At 39.3% G+C, this 21,869-nt stretch overlaps 2 protein-coding genes, 1 long non-coding RNA gene and 1 other non-coding gene across 4 annotated transcripts; 1 reads left to right on the forward strand and 3 right to left on the reverse strand.

Annotated features, from left to right (window-relative positions):
• The first annotated feature begins 223 nt into the window (after positions 1-223).
• LOC121035264 (uncharacterized) lies at positions 224-21,869 on the forward strand. The gene is made up of 3 exons (XR_005792831.1): positions 224-321; positions 10,218-10,222; positions 21,845-21,869. It is a non-coding gene; the product is annotated as an uncharacterized LOC121035264 (long non-coding RNA).
• LOC121035262 (olfactory receptor 6M1-like) lies at positions 2,826-3,773 on the reverse strand. The gene has a single exon (XM_040482794.1). It carries the CDS (start codon positions 3,771-3,773, stop codon positions 2,826-2,828), a length of 948 nt encoding a protein of 315 aa, XP_040338728.1.
• Positions 5,118-5,224, reverse strand: LOC121035681 (U6 spliceosomal RNA). The gene has a single exon (XR_005793021.1). It is a non-coding gene; the product is annotated as a U6 spliceosomal RNA (small nuclear RNA).
• On the reverse strand, positions 13,153-14,100 carry LOC121035261 (olfactory receptor 6M1-like). The gene has a single exon (XM_040482793.1). The coding sequence runs from the start codon at positions 14,098-14,100 to the stop codon at positions 13,153-13,155; it is 948 nt and encodes a 315-aa protein (XP_040338727.1).

The raw sequence follows: 21,869 nt of genomic DNA on the forward strand, positions 1-21,869 counted from the left end.
TATCCAGCAAGTGGATGTGCTTTGAATTTTCTACTGGCTCTTTTGGTCTATTCCTCCTCCTTCTCTCATATTGAAAAAGGTAAAATGCCTTGTCATGGTTGAATATGGGAAAAGTAAGGGACTTTACAGGGGTCCCAAAATTTGGGACAGATCTTGAGCCAAAACTAACGCAAACAACCATAAATTCAACTAATATTAGACAGTAAAAGAAAACATTCAGTTACCCGACAAGAAACAATTATCTCAAACTGACATTGACTGTCAATCCAAACTCTTAAACTATCACTAAGTTTTAAACTAGACTACTTCTCAGTCATCTTTGTGCTAACTTAACTTATTAGAATCAATGTAGAAACTGCTATTATTATCCTCTCTTATAACAATATTGAACATGGGGTGCTTGGGTGGCTCAGTTGGTTAAGTGTCCAACTCTGGTTTTGGCTCAGGTCATGATCTCACAGTTTGTGGGATTGGACCCTGTATCAGTCTTTGTGCTGACAGTGGTGAGTCTGCTTGGGATTCTCTCTCTCCCTCTTTCTCTGTCCCCCCAACCCCCCGCATCGGATGCTCTCTCTCTCTCTCTCTCTCTCAAAATAAATAAACATTAAAGAAGTGTTGATCATAAGAATAATAATCAACATCAAAGTAAAACAGTATATTTATGTTATTTTTCAGAGTTTATGAAGTCTTTTTATATTTGCAGTTGCAAGCCTGGCCAACCTGGGGCCAGCCTCAGGTGGGGACCAAAATTATGCTTCATTTCCCTTATGCACTCCAGTTTCTCTTTTCTGTATTAATGATACTAGAATAGGGGTATTGAGTAACATGGGAACTCATGAAATACAGGAAAGCAGCACAAAGGGACACTATATCATCTCTGCCTAACAATAATTTAAAGAAAAACAAACATGGTTAATTTAAAATATGCATTGCCCAGATATTTTGCTGATTTTTTTTCTAGTCTGTCATTATCTGGGGTTTATAAATACTTCTGGTTTTAAGTGATGACAATGAGAGAGTTTAGGATTTAATATTGGCTTTAAAAAAATCCTACTGTGCTCTGTTCTTTATTTTTCCTTTCTTGGATCATGACCACTAGCAACATAATGCTGGCAAGCAGAATAATGACACCTAAAGATACTCATGTCCTAATTCCCAGAATCTGTGAATATGTTACTTTACTTGGCAGAAAGGATTTTGTAAATGTAATGCAAGAAAAGGACCTTGAGTTGGTGATATTATTCTGGATATTAGGGTGGGCCCACTCCTATCCAATGAGTCCTTAAAAGTGGAGAACTTTGTCAGCCAAGTCATAGGGGAGATGGAAGAAGGAGAGATTTGAAACTTGAGAGGTACATGTCCTGCTATTGTTGGCTTTGAAGGTAGAGGAAGGGGGGCCATGAGTCAAGGACTGAAGCATCTTCTAGAAACTGGGAACGGCCCTTGGGTGATAGCCAGCAAGCAAGAAAACAGGACCTTGGTCCCACAGCTTCGAGGAAGGGAATTCTGTCTACAAGTCGGATGGATAGGGAATGGATTTTCCCCTAGAGCCCCTGGGAAGGAACGCAGCCTGCTGAATTTGGGCTGGGGAGGCTTGTATTGAACTTGTGACCCACCGAACAGTCAGATGATAAATCTGTGTTATTTTAAGCCGCTAGCTTTGTTATGGCAGCATTAGGAAGCTAATATAGTAACCTTCTAAATCCTATCTCATTTAGTGTCTGGTAATGAGTGCATAGCAGATCGTTATATGAGTGCTTCATTCCTGGTGATATTGTTCTAGTTTCTTCTGATCTTTAGACATTTGTTTGCCGCAATCTCTTAGGATGGATGGTGTTCCTGTATGACATTCTGAATCCATCCTTAAGGCAGCACTTTCTCTGCCTGTTTTCCCAAGATAGAGTCACGTCAATTCTTAAGGTGTCAGTCATTGTTCATGCAGCTGGAAGGTTAATGACCACTCCAGTCATAACCTATTTTGATCTTACAGATGCTTATTGTCTTATTCCTATATTTACACTGTCTTTCAGAGTACTTGTCCCATAGTACCTGTTCAGTGATGGTAAGAACAGAAGGCAATGTAACTCTTTGCCAATCTTTCCTCTTACAAAGAACCGAATCAGGGGAGGACATCTCACTTCGATTGGGCCAATTGCATCCTCTTTCCAGGAATGTGGATTTTGAACTGAGAGGAGTTATAATATATATTCTTATAAATTCCATGTATATCAATACATAAGTTCCTATTTAGGCACACTATAGAAACCCTGGGATATGTTACAGCTCTTCCTTATTTTTGTATTACTACTCCTACTATATTTTTCTATAGTATTTAGCTGTCAAGAATGAAGCCAATCATCTTTCATCATCTTAAATACCGAGAGGGAGCATTATTTTATATTTACCTGTGTTTGGTTTCCTTAGGCTATCTTGGTTAAGCCTACAGTAAAAAGTAAAAAAAAAAGAGGAAGGAAAAGCATAAACTATTTCCTACTTTACCGATAGGTAAACTAAGGTTCAGATAGGCTAAGTTTCACGGGATAAAAAAAGAATAGAGCCAGGCTTAAATTTCAGATTTTTGACATAAGTATTTGTCATTAATTTATGTTATCCTGTGCATGAATTTCCCAAAAAGGGCTCAAACATATTATTTTCTCTATGCTCGAATTGTCTGCTCTGCACCTTGACTACAATACTTTGTATCTGATGTGACATGAAGCCTTTTTATATCTTCCCACAAATCTGTGATTTTATGGTCTTCAAGCATGCTTTTCTCCACAGAGTCCAAGAGTTGAAAAAAAAAGCCATTCTTAGCAAACGAACGTTCAGGTTCTCTTGTGTAATAAGGATATAATTTTGTTGATTGCTTCTCTCAAAACTTCTTTTACCTTTTCATTTCTCAGACTGTAAATGAAAGGGTTCAGAAGAGGGGTCACCATTACAGTCATGACAGCAGTCACTTTGTCAAAATCCAGTGAACGGCTCTGGCTGGGCCTCACATACATGAAGATGTTGCTCCCATAGGCAATGGAGACGACCGTGATGTGAGAAGCACAGGTGGAAAATGCCTTCTGACGTCCTTGGGCTGAGGGGATGTGCAAAATGGTAGAAATGATGTAGGTGTAAGACACAATGGTGAGTACCAGCGAGGTCAGGAGGACGAGGGAAGATAAGAAGAAGTTTATCATCTCAATGAAATGAGTGTCTATGCAGGCCACCTGTAGCAGAGGGGCAATGTCACAGAAAAAATGACTGATTTCTTTATAACAGTAGGGCAGTCTGGACACCACAATAATTGGGCACAGCACTGAGAAGAAGGCTCCTACCCAGCATCCCAGAACCAGCAGGAGACAGACGTTGCTGTTCATGATGATGGTATAGCGCAGGGGGTTACAGATGGCCACGTAGCGGTCAAAGGACATCACCGCTAGGAGGATAAACTCCACTGTCCCCAAGAAAAAGAAGAAGTATATTTGAATCATGCAGCCAGCAAAAGATATGGTCTTCCTGTCCTCTAGAAGACAAGCTAATAGCTTTGGGGTAACTGAGGTAGTGTATAAAATGTCCAGAAATGACAAATTACTGAGGAAGAAGTACATTGGGGTTTGGAGGCGATTATCAGCCCATATTAGGGACATGATGACAATGTTTCCTGTGAGAGTTAACATGTAAATAAACAAGAGGACCACAAAGAGAGAGATCTGAAGCTTCCGGATAACAGGGAAGGCAGTCAGGGTGAATTCAGTCACTGTGGTCTGATTTTGCATATCCATGGCATGCAATACTTAGTGGGCAGCGCTTCTCTGAAAAAAAATTATGGAAATGAAAATCAGCTTAAATGAGTTTTCAACTCTCAGTATCAGTGATAAATGTAAAGTAGTAAAAGCTTTGAATGAAGTGTCAGAGTGATTTCATCCTGCCACTCACTCTAATATAGAACCTTGGATAAGTTACATGACATCTTCTAACCTTGGTATTCTCACATTTAACATTTTTGGTTGAATGACATTTTCTCCATGGTCGTCTCTTGGACCCCGTGCTCCTTCCCTTCTCTCTTTCATTTTTCCTGATCTACCGTTTCCCTGGCTAAGTTCTGTGCTTGAGAAGAGAGAATCCTTAACTGAGAATCCCGTCAGTCCATTTGCAAAATGGTAAAAGGGAATGTTAAGGAAAGTTGAGTTACTTTTCTCCAAGTCATTTCAACCCTTCAGGTATCATCTACATAAAGGAGCAGAAACTATGAAACTGACCAAGAGTATCATATGAAAGAGAACCTGTCTTGGTCTCTCCTCACATTTGTGATTGGTATCGCATGAGTCTTAAGGTGATCTTTGGTTGTCCCTGAGTTGTTCTGATGTGATAATAATTGATCTCCATAAGGCTGCATTGCTTTCTTTGTTTTTATTTCTTATACTGATATAAAGGTTTTGATGTCTACACTGTTAAAGAACAAGTAGTTGCATGATATATGGTTCATCATTTGCATAACCTATTTCAGACATTTGAAAAACCTCTACTGGGAAAATGATCAGTGTGTTTCTTTTTTGTTCCCTGCAATGCCATGTGTATGGCAGGATCCAAAAGAATACCAAAGCTTTTCCCTTCCATTCCTTGACTGGGAATTCTTACAGGTTGTCTTAAATAGGTCTCTTATACCTCACATTCTTTTCAGCAATTTGAACAATCAGCTTGTTAACAGTAGTGAAAGAATGATGATGGAGTTTGCAATGCTCATCTTGGAATATGGCTCAGGTTTGCTGAACATGTACTGCATGTCTGTACCCTTCAGTGAAGCTCTGCCTTTTGGTGTTTTATTTTGTAGCTAATCCTTTAGTTTTATGTGAAAATGACCAATTTATTAACTGAGCTAGGTTGTCTCTAGGTTTGGAACCCACTGAGTTCCTCTTGAAAGAAGGTCTTTTTCCTCAGGCACTCTCTCTCTGAAAAGTAATTCCTAGGAGTCTTCCTTTGCCTTAAAGACTTTTTTGGGGGGAGTGGATTTCCATTTGAAAAGTTTTCTGTGACTTTTCTGGTCCTTGTAGTTGCTCATTATTTGTATTCACCATTCATTTATTTCAAGACCAAACTGCTTTTATTTTTTTTTTTTTTTTTTTTTTTTTTATATGGAACGCTTCACGAATTTGCGTGTCATCCTTGCGCAGGGGCCATGCTAATCTTCTCTGTATCGTTCCAATTTTAGTATATGTGCTGCCGAAGCGAGCACAAGACCAAACTGCTTTTAAGTAATCACAGGACCTTAAAGGGTCTGATCTATTGAAATAAGGTCTTGGTACCAGCCGGTGTGTTTCCACCACTAATACGATAATATTTTTCCCTCCCCAACTGCTGCTGCATCCAGGTAACAAACTTCCAGACTGATTTCTACAGCACAAGAAGGCATAACCATATCTGGGTGGACATGTGTTAATGTTACTAAGGTCTAATGCAAAGACAGAATAGAGCATGGTATGTGTACAAGTAGAAGTGCTTTGAAATTCCCTTCATTTCTCCCTTCCCACCCTCCTTACTGACAACACCAGAGATGAGCGGGTGTTAAGACACACTGATGTGCATTCTCACGAACTGCCTGTCATCTACTCCATTGTTCCTTCCATTCATCTAGCCAATTGTTTCACAACATCTGTACGTCACCGCTTTCCTTCTTGCCTCTGTAGTCTTTGATGAGCCTGATGGGAGCTTGATTCCTGTCTGGTATTGTAAGAGTCAGACAGTTTGGGATCTTCAAAAACACCATGCCAGGTTTTAATAACAAGAATCTGGGAGGGTTGGACACAAATAGAATTGCTCGTTGCCGTGGTTGTCATTGGGTCATATAGGAATGGAAGAAAGGGGCATGGAGAGCTTTCTGTTCTGCTGAATAAGGGTCAAATAAACTTCTCTGAGATGAACTAAAGCTGTAGCATTGCTCTCCTTTGGGGAGTCTCTTCAGTTCATGATAGTGGAAAAGAACTCGGCTTCTCTAGAAGCCAAGTTGGTCTTCTCTAGATGACCTCTGTGCTCTCCAGAGCCCATCATGTCTGAGGGGAAATGGGTGTGGATTAGACCATCTGTGTCTAATAATTTAATTATAAGTTTGCCAACTTAAGGCTTTCATTGGTGGAGGGGAGATTTTTTTCTTCATTACCATTTGTGGATCCTAAAAAATGGTATTGAATTGCATATTTGCATGTTTCAAGATGCCAGATTTAGTGAGATAAATGTGGACTAATGGAAAAATCATAGCAGATTTTCAGTCAGAAAACCTGTGTGGTTTACTTTTTTCTCTTGTGGCCACTTGAGTGAGTGGCCTTTAATGACACTCGTAAGTACCCTGTCTTGACTGTTTTCTCTCTAACGTGAGGATGATGACACTCCAGGTTCTGATCCTCAGCTAGGGCCCAGCCCAGTAATGTTTATATACTTGGCATTCAGTACATGTTTGTTAAGAACATAGGGATAGGGAAGCAGAAACAGAAAAGAACTAAGATGTAGTGGGGAATGAGGGTGAGAGATAATTGGGGATCTTTGCTGCTGTCAGTAAAATGTGACAAAGTTTGATTGTAACTGAAGTACATTAAAAACTTTCATCTTCAGACTTAGGGTAGAGCTCTAATACTTGACGTCTGCTGACAGTAGAAGTTTTGGGAAAGCAGTAATTACACTTTAATTCGTCAAATATACATGTAAACAAACGTAGTGAGACCCAAACTGCTTAACATAAATACGGATAATTGCATATTATAGGATACTTACATCACGCGGATTGTCGCACAGTTGGTATTTTCTCCATTCAAGTATGTTAACAAACTAGAAATCTGGGTGTGTTTTTCCTCCTGCATCCCATTCGTTTTTCTTTAAATTCTGTTATTGCTTCAGTGTTGGATTCTGTGTAAATCTCAGTCTTAGCCTGAGTCTGTTTTCCCACGTGGTACTTAACCGCCCTTTCAGAACCACACCAAATGGTTATTCGCTGTTTGCTGAAGTGTTCCATCCATCTTCCTCTGAATGGAAAACAGTCCTTTTTAGTAACTTGTATCAGTTTTTTTTCAGTTCTTTTTTGTATTTCCACAGAAAAATTTAAATCCTGACTTACACCAGGATGAATCCAAGTGGTATATTATCATTTAATCTTTCATGCTACACGTCCAGTTGTCTCCATCTCAGGTATTCCTCTGAGTGTCAAGTAATGTGGACTCTGAAGCACATTTTTGCCAAGAAGAGCAGGAGAGTGAGGTTTGGCGATGAGTGGGGGAGTCCCACCCAACCGAGTCACGAGCAGGTCCTCTGACTCCTATTTTGGATCTCTGGCAAAAGTGACCAAAAGCTTCTCAAATTTCAGTTGGGTTTTTGTCTCTTTGTTTGGTTTTCGTTGCAGGAATGTAATTTCCTCTCTATTTAGTGAATTTCTCTTTCTTCTGTGGATGCACCCAGAAACGTGGAATTATTCAAACACAGGACGTTAGAGCAGAAGAGAACTCCACAGGCGGATGAGTCAGCCGGCCCCCAAATACCCTGCAATGTCTCCACCAGGGTACCGTCCAGTGATGCTAAACTCACTATTTCTTGAGGCAACTCATTCGACCCTCATGGGCCTGATTGTCAGGAGAATTCATATCTGCTTTCACTGGAACATCTCTCTGAACTGTCACCCTTTGTTAGGTCACCGCTGTTCATTCATTGGGGATTTTGTGACTTGACTGTGAATGTAACCGTCTTTATTTGCTCTCTCCAGAAAATAACATTACTCTGCCTCTATTGAATATGAACTTTGATAGTTAATGAGATTCTGTGTTCACCTTCAGAGAGTTGGTTTACAATGGCACCTGGGATTATGGCATAAAAAAAGGTTCATTATGACTACTGCAATCACAGAACGTGAGAATTGAAGTAACAAATCTGTTATAATGTTAAGGTCTCCTGGGAGAATCTCTTGGTTGTTTATTTTATTTATTTAAAGAGAAACTTATACAGCTGCTTTAAAACCTCAGGGAACTACAAACTTGGAAAACTTCAAACACATTTTTTTTTTCTGAAATGATCGTAGTGTATTAAAATAAGGTGTAAGAGCGATGACCCATTGGAATGTACCCAAGAGTACACTTTACACACTGTGTGTTAGCCAATATGAGAATAAATTATATTTAAAAAATAAAGATTATGCAACAAAAATAAAATGAAATTGACAAAAATCTTGCGGTTGCTTTCCAAACATACATTATTTATGTAGATTTTATGTCTATGTATATATTTCAATTGATGTGTGATGTACAAATAATAACCAGTTTAAGGGTACAGTGGTTGAGTTTTGGCACATCTTCACCAGCAGATAGCCACCAGTGCCATTATGATGGTTTACAATATTTCCGTTATCTTAGAAACACTCCTGCACCCTTTTGCAGCCAAAATTTCCCCTCCCCACCTCTGCCCCTGATAACTACCAACGCATTGCCTGTCAATGTAATTTTGAGTTTTCTAGAATTTTATCTAAATGCAGTCTTACTGTGTATAGTTTTGTGTTTCTTTCCTTCACTTAATCAGATGCTTTGAGATTAATCCATGTGTTTCTGGTATCACAAGTTTCTTTTTTTGTATTCCTGGAGGATTATCTATTATATAGATTGTGTAGATATATCACAGTTTGTTTACCTAGTCACCAGATGATGGACACTTGGGTGGTTTTCAGTATTTGTCTATTTTGAATCAAGCCCCTCTGAGCAGTGGGTCCATGTTTTTATGTGAATATTTATTTTCATTTTTCTTGGAAATATTCCTAGGAGTAGAATTGCTATGTTTTATGGTAAGTATATGTTTAACTATATAAGAAACTGCCATGGTGTTTTCCAATTTTATTTTCATTTCCTTTTCATCTTATTAGTTGTTTTTGGTTTTCTAAAAAACATTTTTTAACATTTATTTATTTTTGTGAGAGACAGACTGCAAGCGGGGAGGGACAGAGAGAGAGGAGACACAGAATCTGAAGCAGGCTCTAGGCTCTGAGCTGTTAGCACAGAGCCCGACACGGGACTCGAACTCACAAACCATGAGATCATGACCTGAGCTGAAGTAGGACGCTCATCTGACTGAGCCACCCATGCTTCTCTGTTTTTGGCTTTTTATGGTTCCCTTATGCCTTTCTTCCTCCCTTGGTGTCTTACTTTGTGAACTGATGGTTTTCCATAGCGGTATGCTTTGATTTCCTTCTCTTTGTGTTTTGGATATCCACTGTTGGTTTTTGCTTGGTGGTTACAATGAAGTGTATGTAAAATGTCTTATAGTTAGATCCAACTATTTGATGCTGATAACAACTTAACTTTGATCACATACAGAAACTCTACCCTTTTATTCCCTACCTCCTCCCTGATATTTTATGGTTTTGATGTCACAATGGACAGTTGACCCTTGAACAATGTGGGAGTTGGGGGTGCTGACCTCCCGCACAGTTGAAAATTTATGTAAAACTTTTGACTTCCCCAAAAGTTAACTACTAATAGCCTACAGTTGACCAGAAGCCTTACCATTAACATAAAGCCATTTAATACACATTTTGCTTATGTATTATATATTGTGTTTGTATAGACTTGAAACTAGGTAACATTGTGTGTCAACTGTATTTCAATTAAAATAAAAGTCATTTAAAATATCAGATTAATCAGCATGAACTATTTGGGACATTTCCTTATAGCCTTTAAGAGATTCTGAAGTGTAAAATAACTATGAATAGATTCAGAATTGTTGAAAATCCCTTTTCTAAACACTTACATATTTACCTTATATAGACTTTCCTTTGTATACCAGTGAAAGCATTTCACTTCTCATGTGAACATAATTTTGCCTCCTCCAGACCTCCACTGTGTAAGCTGAATAGAATGTAGGTCTTCTTAAAGCAAATCCTGGAAATTTAAATACTTGGCTGAAATCAGTTACCGCTACTTAAATCCAATCTTTACCAGGATGTCAAAAATGTGTGGATAAATAGAAAAAACATTATTAACATATAAATAATTTCAACTTAGCCTTTTAGTTTATAGGCTATAAGCTTGTGTTTAAAGAACAGTTCTCCAAGGGATTTGGGGGTGGTTGTCAGTCTGCTTCCTCTTAGACCAATGATAATGGCGAAAAGAAAACAGAATGAAAAAGACATTCAAGAAGTAGTAACTGATTTTATAACTGGCAAGTTTAGGTAATGATACCTTCCAATTGTCACAAAATTGTATGAGATCTAGTGAATGAAAGCAATTTAGTAAGTTGGATTCATAAATGAATTCAAACAGATCTCTTTGGGTGTAGGGTTTGGACCCATGAGCAAAAGACAATAGGGTTTAAAAAGTGGGCTGTTCCAAAGGAAAAAAATCAAAATCAAAATAGGGTTTGGGGAAGATGTAATGAAAAGATGGCTCTTCTGATTACAAAGTGTGACGCAGACAGATCTGTCTGCAGTTGTATATGGGACCATTTGTTTTGCATATTGTCTGGGTTGCAAGTGTTCCTGTACCTGACGCCTTCATAGGCATCTGACACAAAAACCATAAATGAATACTGGTTGTGCTCACTTATATTTGGATGTTTCGCATGAACAACACCTGAATGGAGTTCTTTAACCCAGGAATTTAATAACATAGGTATTATTGATAACTGACAGCACAAAACCAATTTTATGGGTAAACAAAACCCAGCTTTGTATACACTTTATTTAGGCATGCAAAGACATAACAAAATCTAACTCTGGTCTCATTTAATCATCTATCTCTTCTCGTCAGGGACCGTTAGACTCATTGGGTGATGAAGTGCCTGCGGTACATTCTTGGTCCTTTTCCTGGTCCCTTTTTGCATCTTACTGTTTTTGTCCACTGTTTCTTATTTTTGGGTTTCTCAGATATCCTGGAAACTGGATTGTTCTGCTTTTCATCAGGGCCTTATGACCCACTCTGCATCATTGCCCTTACCCCAAAGTCTACCGGGAGTATATCTATAGTTGAAGAAATTGGGTTTATCATTCACTGCAGTGAGGGAAAACCCAAACTGTGGAGAGAGTGAAATGTCTCACTAAGTGTACTTATCATAGGATTTAGGCTTTCTTTGGGAACTTTTGGGGAGGGTCTATGGAAGCAGCAGCCTGTTCTGGATTGAGTGCTCTCAGAAGGATGGGGACAGAGTAAGGTAAAGCTGTAATTAGTAAAGAGGTAACAGCCATTCAATTTGGTAAGGCAGGGGATTGTTTGGTATTTTGTGTTGCACAGTGATCCTGTATGAAATGGATGTTCAGTGAAACTGTTTACGTCCAATGGGAGAAAAACATGACTTATCTGTAAGTATCACATCAGTTTGTAATAATACCAAGAAATATCTGTGAACACCAGATCCATTCTGGATGTTAGGGGCTCCCTTCTTTGGGCTGAATCCTGCTTTATTTCTTAAGATTATAGTTCATTGTTGAACACCTCATCCCCCTTTGATGTAAATCAGGCTTTCTTATTCTCTCAGGCAACAAGATCTGAATTTCCATGGTTACTTCCCTCTTTGTAATCTTGCTTCCTAATAACCCTCTCCTTCCTACCTCTTCCTGGATATGCTGGGTATAGAGTTCGGTTGTCCTTTGTCACCTGGGAAGACCCAGCAGAATATAAAAGTTTGAAGAACTGTGCTATGCACATAGTTATAGAAATGATAATAACACTAAGGGATTCTAGGGCGCCTGGATGGATGGTGTCCAACTCCTGATTTCATCTCAGGTCATGATCCCAGGGTGGTAGGATCGAGACCTGAATTGGGCTCTGCGTTGAGCGTGGAGCCTGCGTAAGGTTCTCTCTTTCTTTCTCTCTCTCTCACTCCCCCACCTCCTCCCCCCATGCTCATGCTCTCTCTAAAATAAACAAACAAATAAATAAGTAAATAAAAATAAAAGGTGATTCTGCCTTCTAGATATATACCTTGTAGGGTCATATTATGTTGATAAATTCAGCACATTTCTATTTATCATCACAATGAATCTGAGATGAGATTCACATTAATCAAAAAGATGATAGTAATTAATTTACAAGAACAAAGACAGTATTTCATGGCTAGACAACCTTTGCCATGAGTATTTTCTCCAACTAGGCAAGCTAGATGGGAAGGCAAAAACAGATACAAAGGTGCTTGGTGAACTTAGAGTCAGAACAAGGAAAAGTTAGTAATTCAAATAAAATGCTTAATGGGATCAGATAAAGATAAAGGTAACCTGACTCTGCCAGTGCCACAGCAGGCACAATACTAATTCGTGTGCAGGATAGACCTTCTTCCTAGAGCAACATTTGATAGTCTTTGCATTTGCCAGTCTTTTAAACTTTTTTTGTCCATATTGACTAACAGAATTAAAACTCTTGCCTCTTAATCTAGTCAAGATCATCAAAGGAGAAGCATCTCGGTGGGGGCGGGCTGGTGAAAATGCCTCACTTTCTACTTACCAATATCTATGTGTGATGACAATATTACTTTCGTACAGATGATCTCATTTTATTTATTTATTTTAAGTTTTTTCTTTTTTATGTTTATTTATTTTTGAGAGAAAGAGAGAGACAAAGTGCAAGTGGGGGGAGACGCAGAGAGAGAGGGAGACACAGAATCCGAAGCAGGGTCCAGGCTCCAAGCAGTCAGCACAGAGCCCAACGTGGGGCTCGAACTCTTGAAACATGAGATCATGACCTGAGCCAAAGTCGGACGCTTAACCGACTGAGCCACCCAGGTGCCCCTTAATGATCTCATTTTATAGCCACAAGTGCCCTGGAAAATAATCAGAGCAGACATTCCTGCCACCATTTTGCAGATGGGCAGGTGGTATCTTGGAGAAATCATGCAACCTAAGTAACTAAGTTCCCAAGTCCATTGAAGTTAGTGCCTAAACAAATATTAGACATTAGCTCTTGTGACTCAGGGCCTGGAGTGTTTCCATGATCCTATGTTACTATTTGAAAAATATTTCAAAGACTGAACAGACATAGAATTCTTTTTTTTTTTTCCTTCTGGTTTTCCATACTTCACTGTTGATGATGTGTGATGGTTAATCATCCTGCTGACAGATTCTGAGACTTCAGTTGTACTTTGGTGTCAGTCTTCATACGGCACAAGGTGCTATAGAGAGAAAGCATAGCTTACATGTCCTGAAATTGCTTAGTGTTATGTTCCCTTGGAATGTGGTGGAACTATCCTGCTAACTGACTCTTTCAAGACTTCCTTTACCTTTTCATTCCTCAAGCTATAAATGAAAGGATTCAGAAGAGGGGTCACCATTGTAGTGAGGACAGCCGTCACTTTATCAAAATCCAGTGAATGGCTCTGGTTGGGCCTCACGTACGTGAAGATGGAGCTTCCATAGGCAATGGAGATGACTGTGATGTGAGAAGCACAGGTGGAAAAGGCCTTCTGACGTCCTTGGGCTGAGGGGATGCGCATGATGGTAGAAATGATGTAGGTGTACGATGTGGTGGTGAGCACCAGTGAACTGAGGACCACAAGGGAAGATAAGAGGAAGTTTATCATCTCAATGAAGTGGGTATCAATGCAGGCCACCTGTAGTAAAGGGGCAATGTCACAGAAGAAATGACTAATTTCTCTATGACAGTAGGGCAATCTGGACACCACAATAGTTGGGCATAGCACTGAGAGAAAGGCTCCCACCCAGCAGCCCAGAACCAGCAGGAGACAGACCCTACTGTTCATGATGATGGTATAGCGCAGGGGGTTACAGATGGCCACATAGCGGTCAAAGGACATCACCGCTAGGAGGATAAACTCCACAGTCCCCAGAAAGAAGTAGAAATAAACTTGAGTGATGCAGCCAGCAAAGGATATGGTTTTCTTCTTTTCTAAGAGACAAGCTAGCAACTTTGGGGCAATAGTAGTTGTGAACAAAATGTCCAAAAATGACAAATTACTAAGGAAGAAATACATTGGTGTCTGGAGACGATTATCAGTCCATATTAAGGAAATGATGACAATGTTTCCTGTTATGATGAGCATATAAACCAGCAGGAGAATGACAAACAGCAAGACTTGAAGCTCCTGGATGACAGGAAGGGAGACCAATGTGAATTCACTCAATGTACTCTGGTTTCTCATAGCCATCTCAACTGGAAGGGGGAAGAAACAAACAAAGAAAAGCAGAATAGTTGAAGACATCTTTCAGGTTTTTCTATGATCTTATTAAATATAGATTTAATATAAATACTAAATATAGAGGGTGTGGTCCTAGTGTTTTCTCTGACCATATCATGTGGCCTCAGGCAAATCAAATGAGCCTCTTGGCGTCAGTTCTCATCTTCATAGTTGATGGGTTGGAAAAAAAATGTCTATAGTTCCTTTAAACTTTAACTTTTCAACTTCAATGACATGCATATATTTCTTCTCTTTCCTTCCTTAAATCCAAATCTGTTCAAGTTAACTGAAGTGTATAATTAACTGAAATTCACTCAAGTCATTTTGATCATGTTATACTTTAATCTTTAATAATATGGGTATCTTAGCTGATAACATCATATCATACTTTATTGGGGAAAGAGAAGTCATCAGACAAAAATTCTATTGTCATTCCTGTATCAAGGCTGACCAGCATATTGTGATCTGAAATGAAGAATCCTCTTAAGCCACAACAAGAATTGGATAAGACACACTCTCTGAGACATTGCTGGTTGCATCAAAAGTTAGGAGAGGTATCTGGATCCATTTGATAAATAACAAATAAAGAAACAGTAGGAGGGGCCGAGGCCAGGCAGTCAGGTGTCAAAGCTTCAGCGGCTGGAGCTGAAGCGCAAAGAGCCTGTAGCCAAGATCAGGGTGGCTGGCATCAGAATCAGCCAAAACAGAGAATTGGTAAGGGAAACACAGAGAACTGAAGGGGCAGGGAACCAAAGCAGAAGATTTGTACCAACAAGCGTCAGGGAGAAGGGTTGCCCTGTAATCATACCTTTATGGAGACATTTCTACGGGACATCCGGCACTGGAATATCAGTGAAGCTGGAAAAGCAAATCCTGAGACTTTTTCTCTGAACCAAATCTTTGAGAAGGTGAAGTGTTCCTGGGTGAGGCATGCTGAATAGAAGAAGCAAATCCCTTCCAGAAGAAAAATTCCCCAACTTAGGCACCGAGAACTCCCAGATATTTAAAAAAAATTTTTTTTTCAACGTTTATTTATTTTTGGGACAGAGAGAGACCGAGCATGAACGGGGGAGGGGCAGAGAGAGAGGGAGACACAGAATCAGAAACAGGCTCCAGGTTCCGACCCATCAGCCCAGAGCCTGACGCGGGGCTCGAACTCACAGACCGCGAGATCGCGACCTGGCTGAAGTCGGACGCTTAACCGACTGCGCCACCCAGGTGCCCCGAGAACTCCCAGATATTAAGAAGAAACAAAGAACTTTTGGACAAAGATTTCCAAACATGATAACAATTGTGCTGCTATAAACGGGAGTGGAAGAAAAGAAATGATGCAATAAGAGATTTAGCACAAGGACAACAGAATTTGGAATGGTTAGAGGTGTTATATAGTACACTTATATATGGAATATTTCAAGAAGTAAAGGATGCAATTTTAAAAGTGAGAATGCCACAGAAATCAGGTCTTTTAAAAACCACCAAATTGACTTTTAAAAAGACTCAGTGTTGGGAGCCTGGGTGGCTCAGTCCACTGAGCATCTGACTCTCGATTTCAGCTCCCATGGTTGTGGGATCGAGCCCGGGCATCAACCTGCTTCAGATTCTGTGTCTTTCTCTCTCTCTCTGCCCCTCCCCATTCACGCTCCGTCTCTGTCTCTGTCTCTCTCTCAAAAATAAACATTAAATAAATAAATAAATAATAAAAATAAAAAAGCCCAGTGGAACTTACAGAATTAAAAAAAAAAAGATTATTGTTGAAGTAACAACTCAATTGTTTCAAGTGAGGTGAGAGGGGATAAACAATGGATTAGATAGAATTTAAAACACCATGTCATACACCTGAAACTAACATAACATTGTGTGCCAACTGCACTCAAAATAGAACAAAACAAAACAAAAACCCCTCTTACTAGGTTATCTCATGCACCCTAAAATTAAAAAAAAAACAACGGATTAGTAAATAGGAAGATATATCTAAAGAATTCCTCTTTAATGAAACAGAGATAAGCTTGCAAAGTATGGAAGAGTGTTCCAAGGAATGGAATTTTGTTAAAAAAATAGAAACGATGGAATGGGAACATTTATATGTGTATTCTGTGTCCTGCAGGAGAGAACACAGGAAGTGACGCTGGATGGTATTTACAGAGAAACAGAGCACCAGAGGGAGGATATGAAAAACAGCAAGAAAGCGTAGATCACTTTTACGGGAACAGCAGTGAGAACGACCCATTGGCTTCTCCACAGCAGCAATGAAAGCCAAGAATTAGTTAAATGATATCTCTAAAGTGTGGCAAGAAAGTAACTGCCAACGCAGAATTAGATATCCAGTAAAATTCTCTTCCATTGTAAAATAAGTATAGTTCAGATAAAAACTTCAGGAATTTACTGTCAAGGGACAAATGATAAAGTAATTTCTAAATATAATTCAAGAATAAAGAAAATCATGGAGATCATTTCAGACATGAAGAGGAATAATAAAGAAATGAAATGGTAAACATGTACATAAATCTAAGTAGAAATTCTCTGTAAAAGGTACTAACAGTGTTGGGGCGCCTGGGTGGTTCAGTGGGTTAAGCGTCCGACTTCTGCTCAGGTCATGAGCTTGTGGTTCGCAGGTTTGAGTCCTGCATTGGGCTCTGCACTGACAGCTCAGGGTTTGGAGCCTGCTTCAGATTCTGTGTCTCTGTCTCTCTCTGCTCCTCCCCCTGCTTGTTCTCGTTTTCTCTCTCTCTCTCTCAAAAATAAATAAACATTTAAAAAAATTTAAAAATGTAATAACTGTTGAATTTCTGGAGTTAATCTAGAATTGGCACATGGATGATGACAGGAAAAAAATGTGGAGAAGAAAATTGGAGCCAAAGACTTCTTGTATCATTTGTGAGGGGATGAAACATTGTTTTCTTTAGTTTTTGTTTGTTTGTTTTGTTTTAGTAGGCTCCATGCCCAGTGCTGATCCCAAAGTAGGGCTCGAACTAACCACTCTCAGCTCAAGGCCTGAGCTGAGATCAAGAGTTGGACGCTTGGGGCGCCTGGGTGGTGCAGTCGGTTAAGCGTCCGACTTCAGCCAGGTCACGATCTCGCGGTCCGTGGGTTCGAGCCCCGCGTCAGGCTCTGGGCTGATGGCTCAGAGCCTGGAGCCTGTTTCCGATTCTGTGTCTCCCTCTCTCTCTGCCCCTCCCCCGTTCGTGCTCTGTCTCTCTCTGTCCCAAAAATAAATAAACGTTGAAAAAAAAAATTAAAAAAAAAAAAAGAGTTGGACGCTTAACCACTGAGCCACTCAGGCACCTGTCTTTTAGGTTTTAAGTTAAAAAACCCCAATAAAATTTCTAGGATAATCACTGAAAGGATAGTAATAGAATAGATAATTTTCAAATTTATAGAAGGGAAAAAGTGATATAAGGGAAGCAAAACTCAACTATAACAAAGATATAAATAAATACCAACAGTCAAAACAGTCCATCAATTCCAAAAAAAAAAAAAAAAAAAGAAAGAAAAAAAGAAATAAAGAGTAAGAAATTGTGGAAAAAGAAACATAGAAAAATAGGAAATTGGGACAAATAGAAATAAAAAGCTGTATAAATCAGTTCTAATATAACAATTTTCACAATAAAGAAAAACTAAATTGTTTAAAGACATACATTTGTAATATTGTACTAAAAAACAATTCCTGGTGCATTCTATTTATAAGAGATATAAAAGGCAAGAACATGGAAAAATTGAAAATAAAAGGATTTTTAAAAAAGTATATGCCAAACATATACTAATCCCCAAGAAAGTTAATGTGGCTGTGCAAGTAACCTCTGCTGTTTGAAAGTTCCCATTTTGCCACTTCATTTTCATGGACAATGTATTGTTACCTGTTTTTGCTTTCTTAGAGGAGCCCAGAAATCCCGTGAGAATTTCCGTGTGTGTTTTGCAGGGAGCCAAGCCATTGCAGAGGCAGCACCCAGCCGGAGCAGAGCATTTTTCCCAAGGAACTACATTCAGTGTGTCCGCATTGAGCTCAGCTTTGAACTGGGTCTGCCAGTATCTGTTTTTTATCTTGATTTATTTTGTGCATCTATCAGCAAGATGTGTCCTGAAGGCATCAAAGAAGCCTAAGAGAGGTTATTTTTGGCGTCCTGGAATGCTCAAAAAGTTTTCCCTATAAATTAATGGCAATCGCGTCTTCATTTTCTGCCATTTTGGCTTACGACAGGTTTCATAGGAATGTTCTATTTCTGCATAGTAGAGAAATCTGTATTAATAACTGGTAGAGCAGACAGTAAGACAAAATCATTAGGGATTGACAGGGCCGCTGTTGGATTTTAAAAATTTCAATTCATCATTATCGTCTAAATATGTATATACCTAATAACCAGCTTCAACACATATAAAGAAAAAAAAATAGCACAGAACTGTAAGATCAAAGTATCATCATAGTGGAAGAATTCAGTACATAAATGTATTTTATCATATTTTTAAAGGTTTATTTATTTTGAGAGAGAGAGCGTGAGTGAGCGGGGGAGGGGCAGAGAGAGAGGGAGACAGAGAATCCCAAACAGGCTTCATGCTGTCAGCACAGAGCTCCATGTGGGTCTTGAACTTATGAACTGTGATATCATGACTTGAGCTGAAATCAAGTCAGATGCTTAACCAATTGAGCCACCAATGTGCCCCTATTTTATAACATTTTAAATTCTAAAATATTTGTGTGTGTGTGTGTGTGTAAGTGTGTGTAACAAGCTCAACAAATCACTGTTTATGTGAACAATTCATCAAAGACACAAAGAATTTTATATGACCTCTTTTGCTAGTTACTAAGGCATACCTCTTTCAAAGGTTAGCCAAGGTTCCTGTGCATGTGTCAGTATTCCTTCTAGCCAAATAAATTTGTTCCCTGCTGACTGGACTACAAATAAAACAGGTCACTGAACTTGAACTGAAATCCAAAAATAATTACGTATTTTATCTTTTAACAATCTCTTTTAAATTCCAGGTCTCAGTCTCTTTCCTAATGTTTATATTTCCCTTCATTTATGTGGGTCAGTTCATATAAATACAAATTACCCTGAAATCCTTTCACAAACCCTAAACATCCGAGATTGTGGATGAGTCTTTCAAAAGGCAAATAACTTCTCACTTCAAGTTTTATGTATAAGCTGAGCGATACGGTGCAGTGGTAAGTGTGTTTGTGGTTTGAGACTGTAGTATGAGCTCTGGTGCCATGATTTCTAGATGTGGCTTTAGTATTCTCACTTGTAAATGGAAATGCCTTAAATATCTTCTGTTTAGGATGATAGTAAGGGCTGGAACGACATGAGGTTCTTATCAGCAAGCAACTAACAGTACTTGATACAAATGTTCAATAAATGTCTTGCTAACAAGCAAACAAATAGATAGGACTGGGAGTAGTGGATGGAAGTGAAGGAGGCACCTATAAGGATAAAACACGAAGAGAAAAATATTGACAATTCCATCTACATGAGTAATAAAAATGTAAAATTTTTTTTAAGTTTATTTATTTTTGACAGAGGCAGAGTGCAAGCATGAGCTGGGGAGGTGCAGAGTGAGAGAGAATCTGAAGCATGTTCTAGGCTCCGAGCTGTCAGCACAGAGCCCGATGCGGGGCTTGAACTCACGAACCGTGAGATCATGACCTGGGCTGAAGTCGGATGCTTAAGCGGCTGAGCCACCCAGGTGCTCCAAAATATTTTTAAGTTTATTTATTTTGAGAGAGAGACAGAGAGAGCAAGTGGGGGAGGGGTAGAGAGACAGGGAGACAGAGAATCCCAAGCGGAGGCACAGAGACTGATGTGGGACTCGAAGTCACAAACCGCGAGCTCGTGACCTGAGCTGAAACCAAGAGTTGCACGCTTAACAGACTGAGCTACTCAGGTGCCCCAACATGTAAAAATATTAATATGCAGTGGATATGTGATAACACAGATCTCTACTAAACCTGCTTGACTTCTGTCCACAATAAAATTTGTGTGAAGATCCTAAAACTACTTGACCTTGTAAACCACACTTCTTCCTGCATATGCATGTGTTTTTAGCATATGCTTCCATCATAACAATAAAATGGAAGATATTCTTATACCCTGAAGACAACTAAAAACTGACCGCACAATTCTCAGCATCTGTTTTTCACATTTAAACATAAAAAGATGGGGCACACGGGTGACTCAGTCCGTTAAGCGCTGACTCTTGATTTCGGCTGGGGTCATGATCTCACGGTTGGTGAGTTTGAGCTCCACATTGGGCTCTGCGCTGACAGCGTGGAGCCTGCTTGGGATTCTCTCTCTCTCTGTGTCTCTCTTCTTCTTCTTCTTCTTCTTCTTCTCTCTGTACCTTCCCCTCTCATGCTCTTTCTCGAAATAAATAAAAAACCGTAAAAAGAACCTTAATTTTTCAGAATTGCATTTGTTTGATTCCCTCTAAATGTTGTAGGATGAAAAAAATTTTCCCTCTTCTGACTTGGATTTCTTGGAAGATTTCACAGTATTGGTTGCCCAGGGGTCATTGTACAAACTTACTGCTTCTTCTACAGCAAACGTCAAACCATCTGTGCTTAGAATCTGTAGTTGTGGGAAACTCACTGCTAATTCATGTATCATATTTTATTGTCTCTGACCCTTTGAAAATCCTTTATTAACTTGGGGTAGTACCTTTTTTCCCATTTACTGCCACCTGTTGTTCCAAGTACTGGACTGAGGCTTATTCAGGCAAAGTTACTCTTCTCATCACCTCCTCAAGACGCCTTGATTTCTAGTTTTAGGGTTCAAGTCGTACTGTGATACTGGCTAACATACACTGAGTTCTTGGCATTTTGTTCCAAGAACTCTGTTAGCCACTTAAAAACTTTAAGTGGCATCAGAAAAAAATGTGTATCATCTATTCCTTAAATGCAGTTTTTTTGTTGCTAATTTTTAGATTTGCAGCTTTTGGTTCCATACAACCTTTTTGGTTTGAGCCGTTTCTGATAGATGAATATTAAATCATCTCAATGATTGATTTTTTTTAAAATTTTTATTTATTTATTTATTTTTTCAACGTTTATTTATTTTTGGGACAGAGAGAGACAGAGCATGAACGGGGGAGGGGCAGAGAGAGAGAGGGAGACACAGAATCGGAAACAGGCTCCAGGCTCTGAGCCATCAGCCCAGAGCCTGACGCGGGGCTCGAACTCACGGACCGCGAGATCGTGACCTGGCTGAAGTCGGACGCTTAACCGACTGCGCCACCCAGGCGCCCCTCAATGATTGATTTTGAGTTTGTCATATTCTCCTGGTAGTTGTTTTAATTTATTCAAGGCTCTGCTCTTTCATATGTATAAATTCAAAAACCTTCTGAAGTAGGAAGTAGGTGTGGCTGTGATCTACATTTTGCACATGAAAAAACTGAAATTTACAGAGGTTGAATAACTTACCCAAAGTCCCATAGCTAGTGTGTTCACAGAGCCAGATTCAAATATAGTTCTGTCTGACTCCCAAAGCCTGTGTTCTTCAGAGATAAGCATAATATAGACTCTTACCCAACTTTTGTAGAGAGAAAAAACAAGGTCAGAGTGGTTTAAATGAGTGGTAAGACACATAAAGCTGAATTAAGGCTCAGCTCTCTAGTTCAGCCAGAACAGAAATGTTACTGTCACCTCACGTTACAAGTCTGGAAATGCTAGCCTTGCTATGTTGAGTAATTGAATAGTCAGAATGTTTTAGATTCAGAAAAATCTCAGGATTGGAAGAGATTTTTAGGATCGT

This window comes from Herpailurus yagouaroundi, unplaced genomic scaffold, assembly GCF_014898765.1.
Source record: "Herpailurus yagouaroundi ecotype Mexico unplaced genomic scaffold, PumYag 161, whole genome shotgun sequence".
Lineage (NCBI taxonomy): Eukaryota > Metazoa > Chordata > Mammalia > Carnivora > Felidae > Herpailurus > Herpailurus yagouaroundi.

Excerpts from the sequence above, each read along its gene's own strand:
- LOC121035262 (XM_040482794.1), bottom strand. The coding sequence starts at position 3,773 with ATGGATATGCAAAATCAGACCACAGTGACTGAATTCACCCTGACTGCC.
- LOC121035261 (XM_040482793.1), bottom strand. The coding sequence starts at position 14,100 with ATGGCTATGAGAAACCAGAGTACATTGAGTGAATTCACATTGGTCTCC.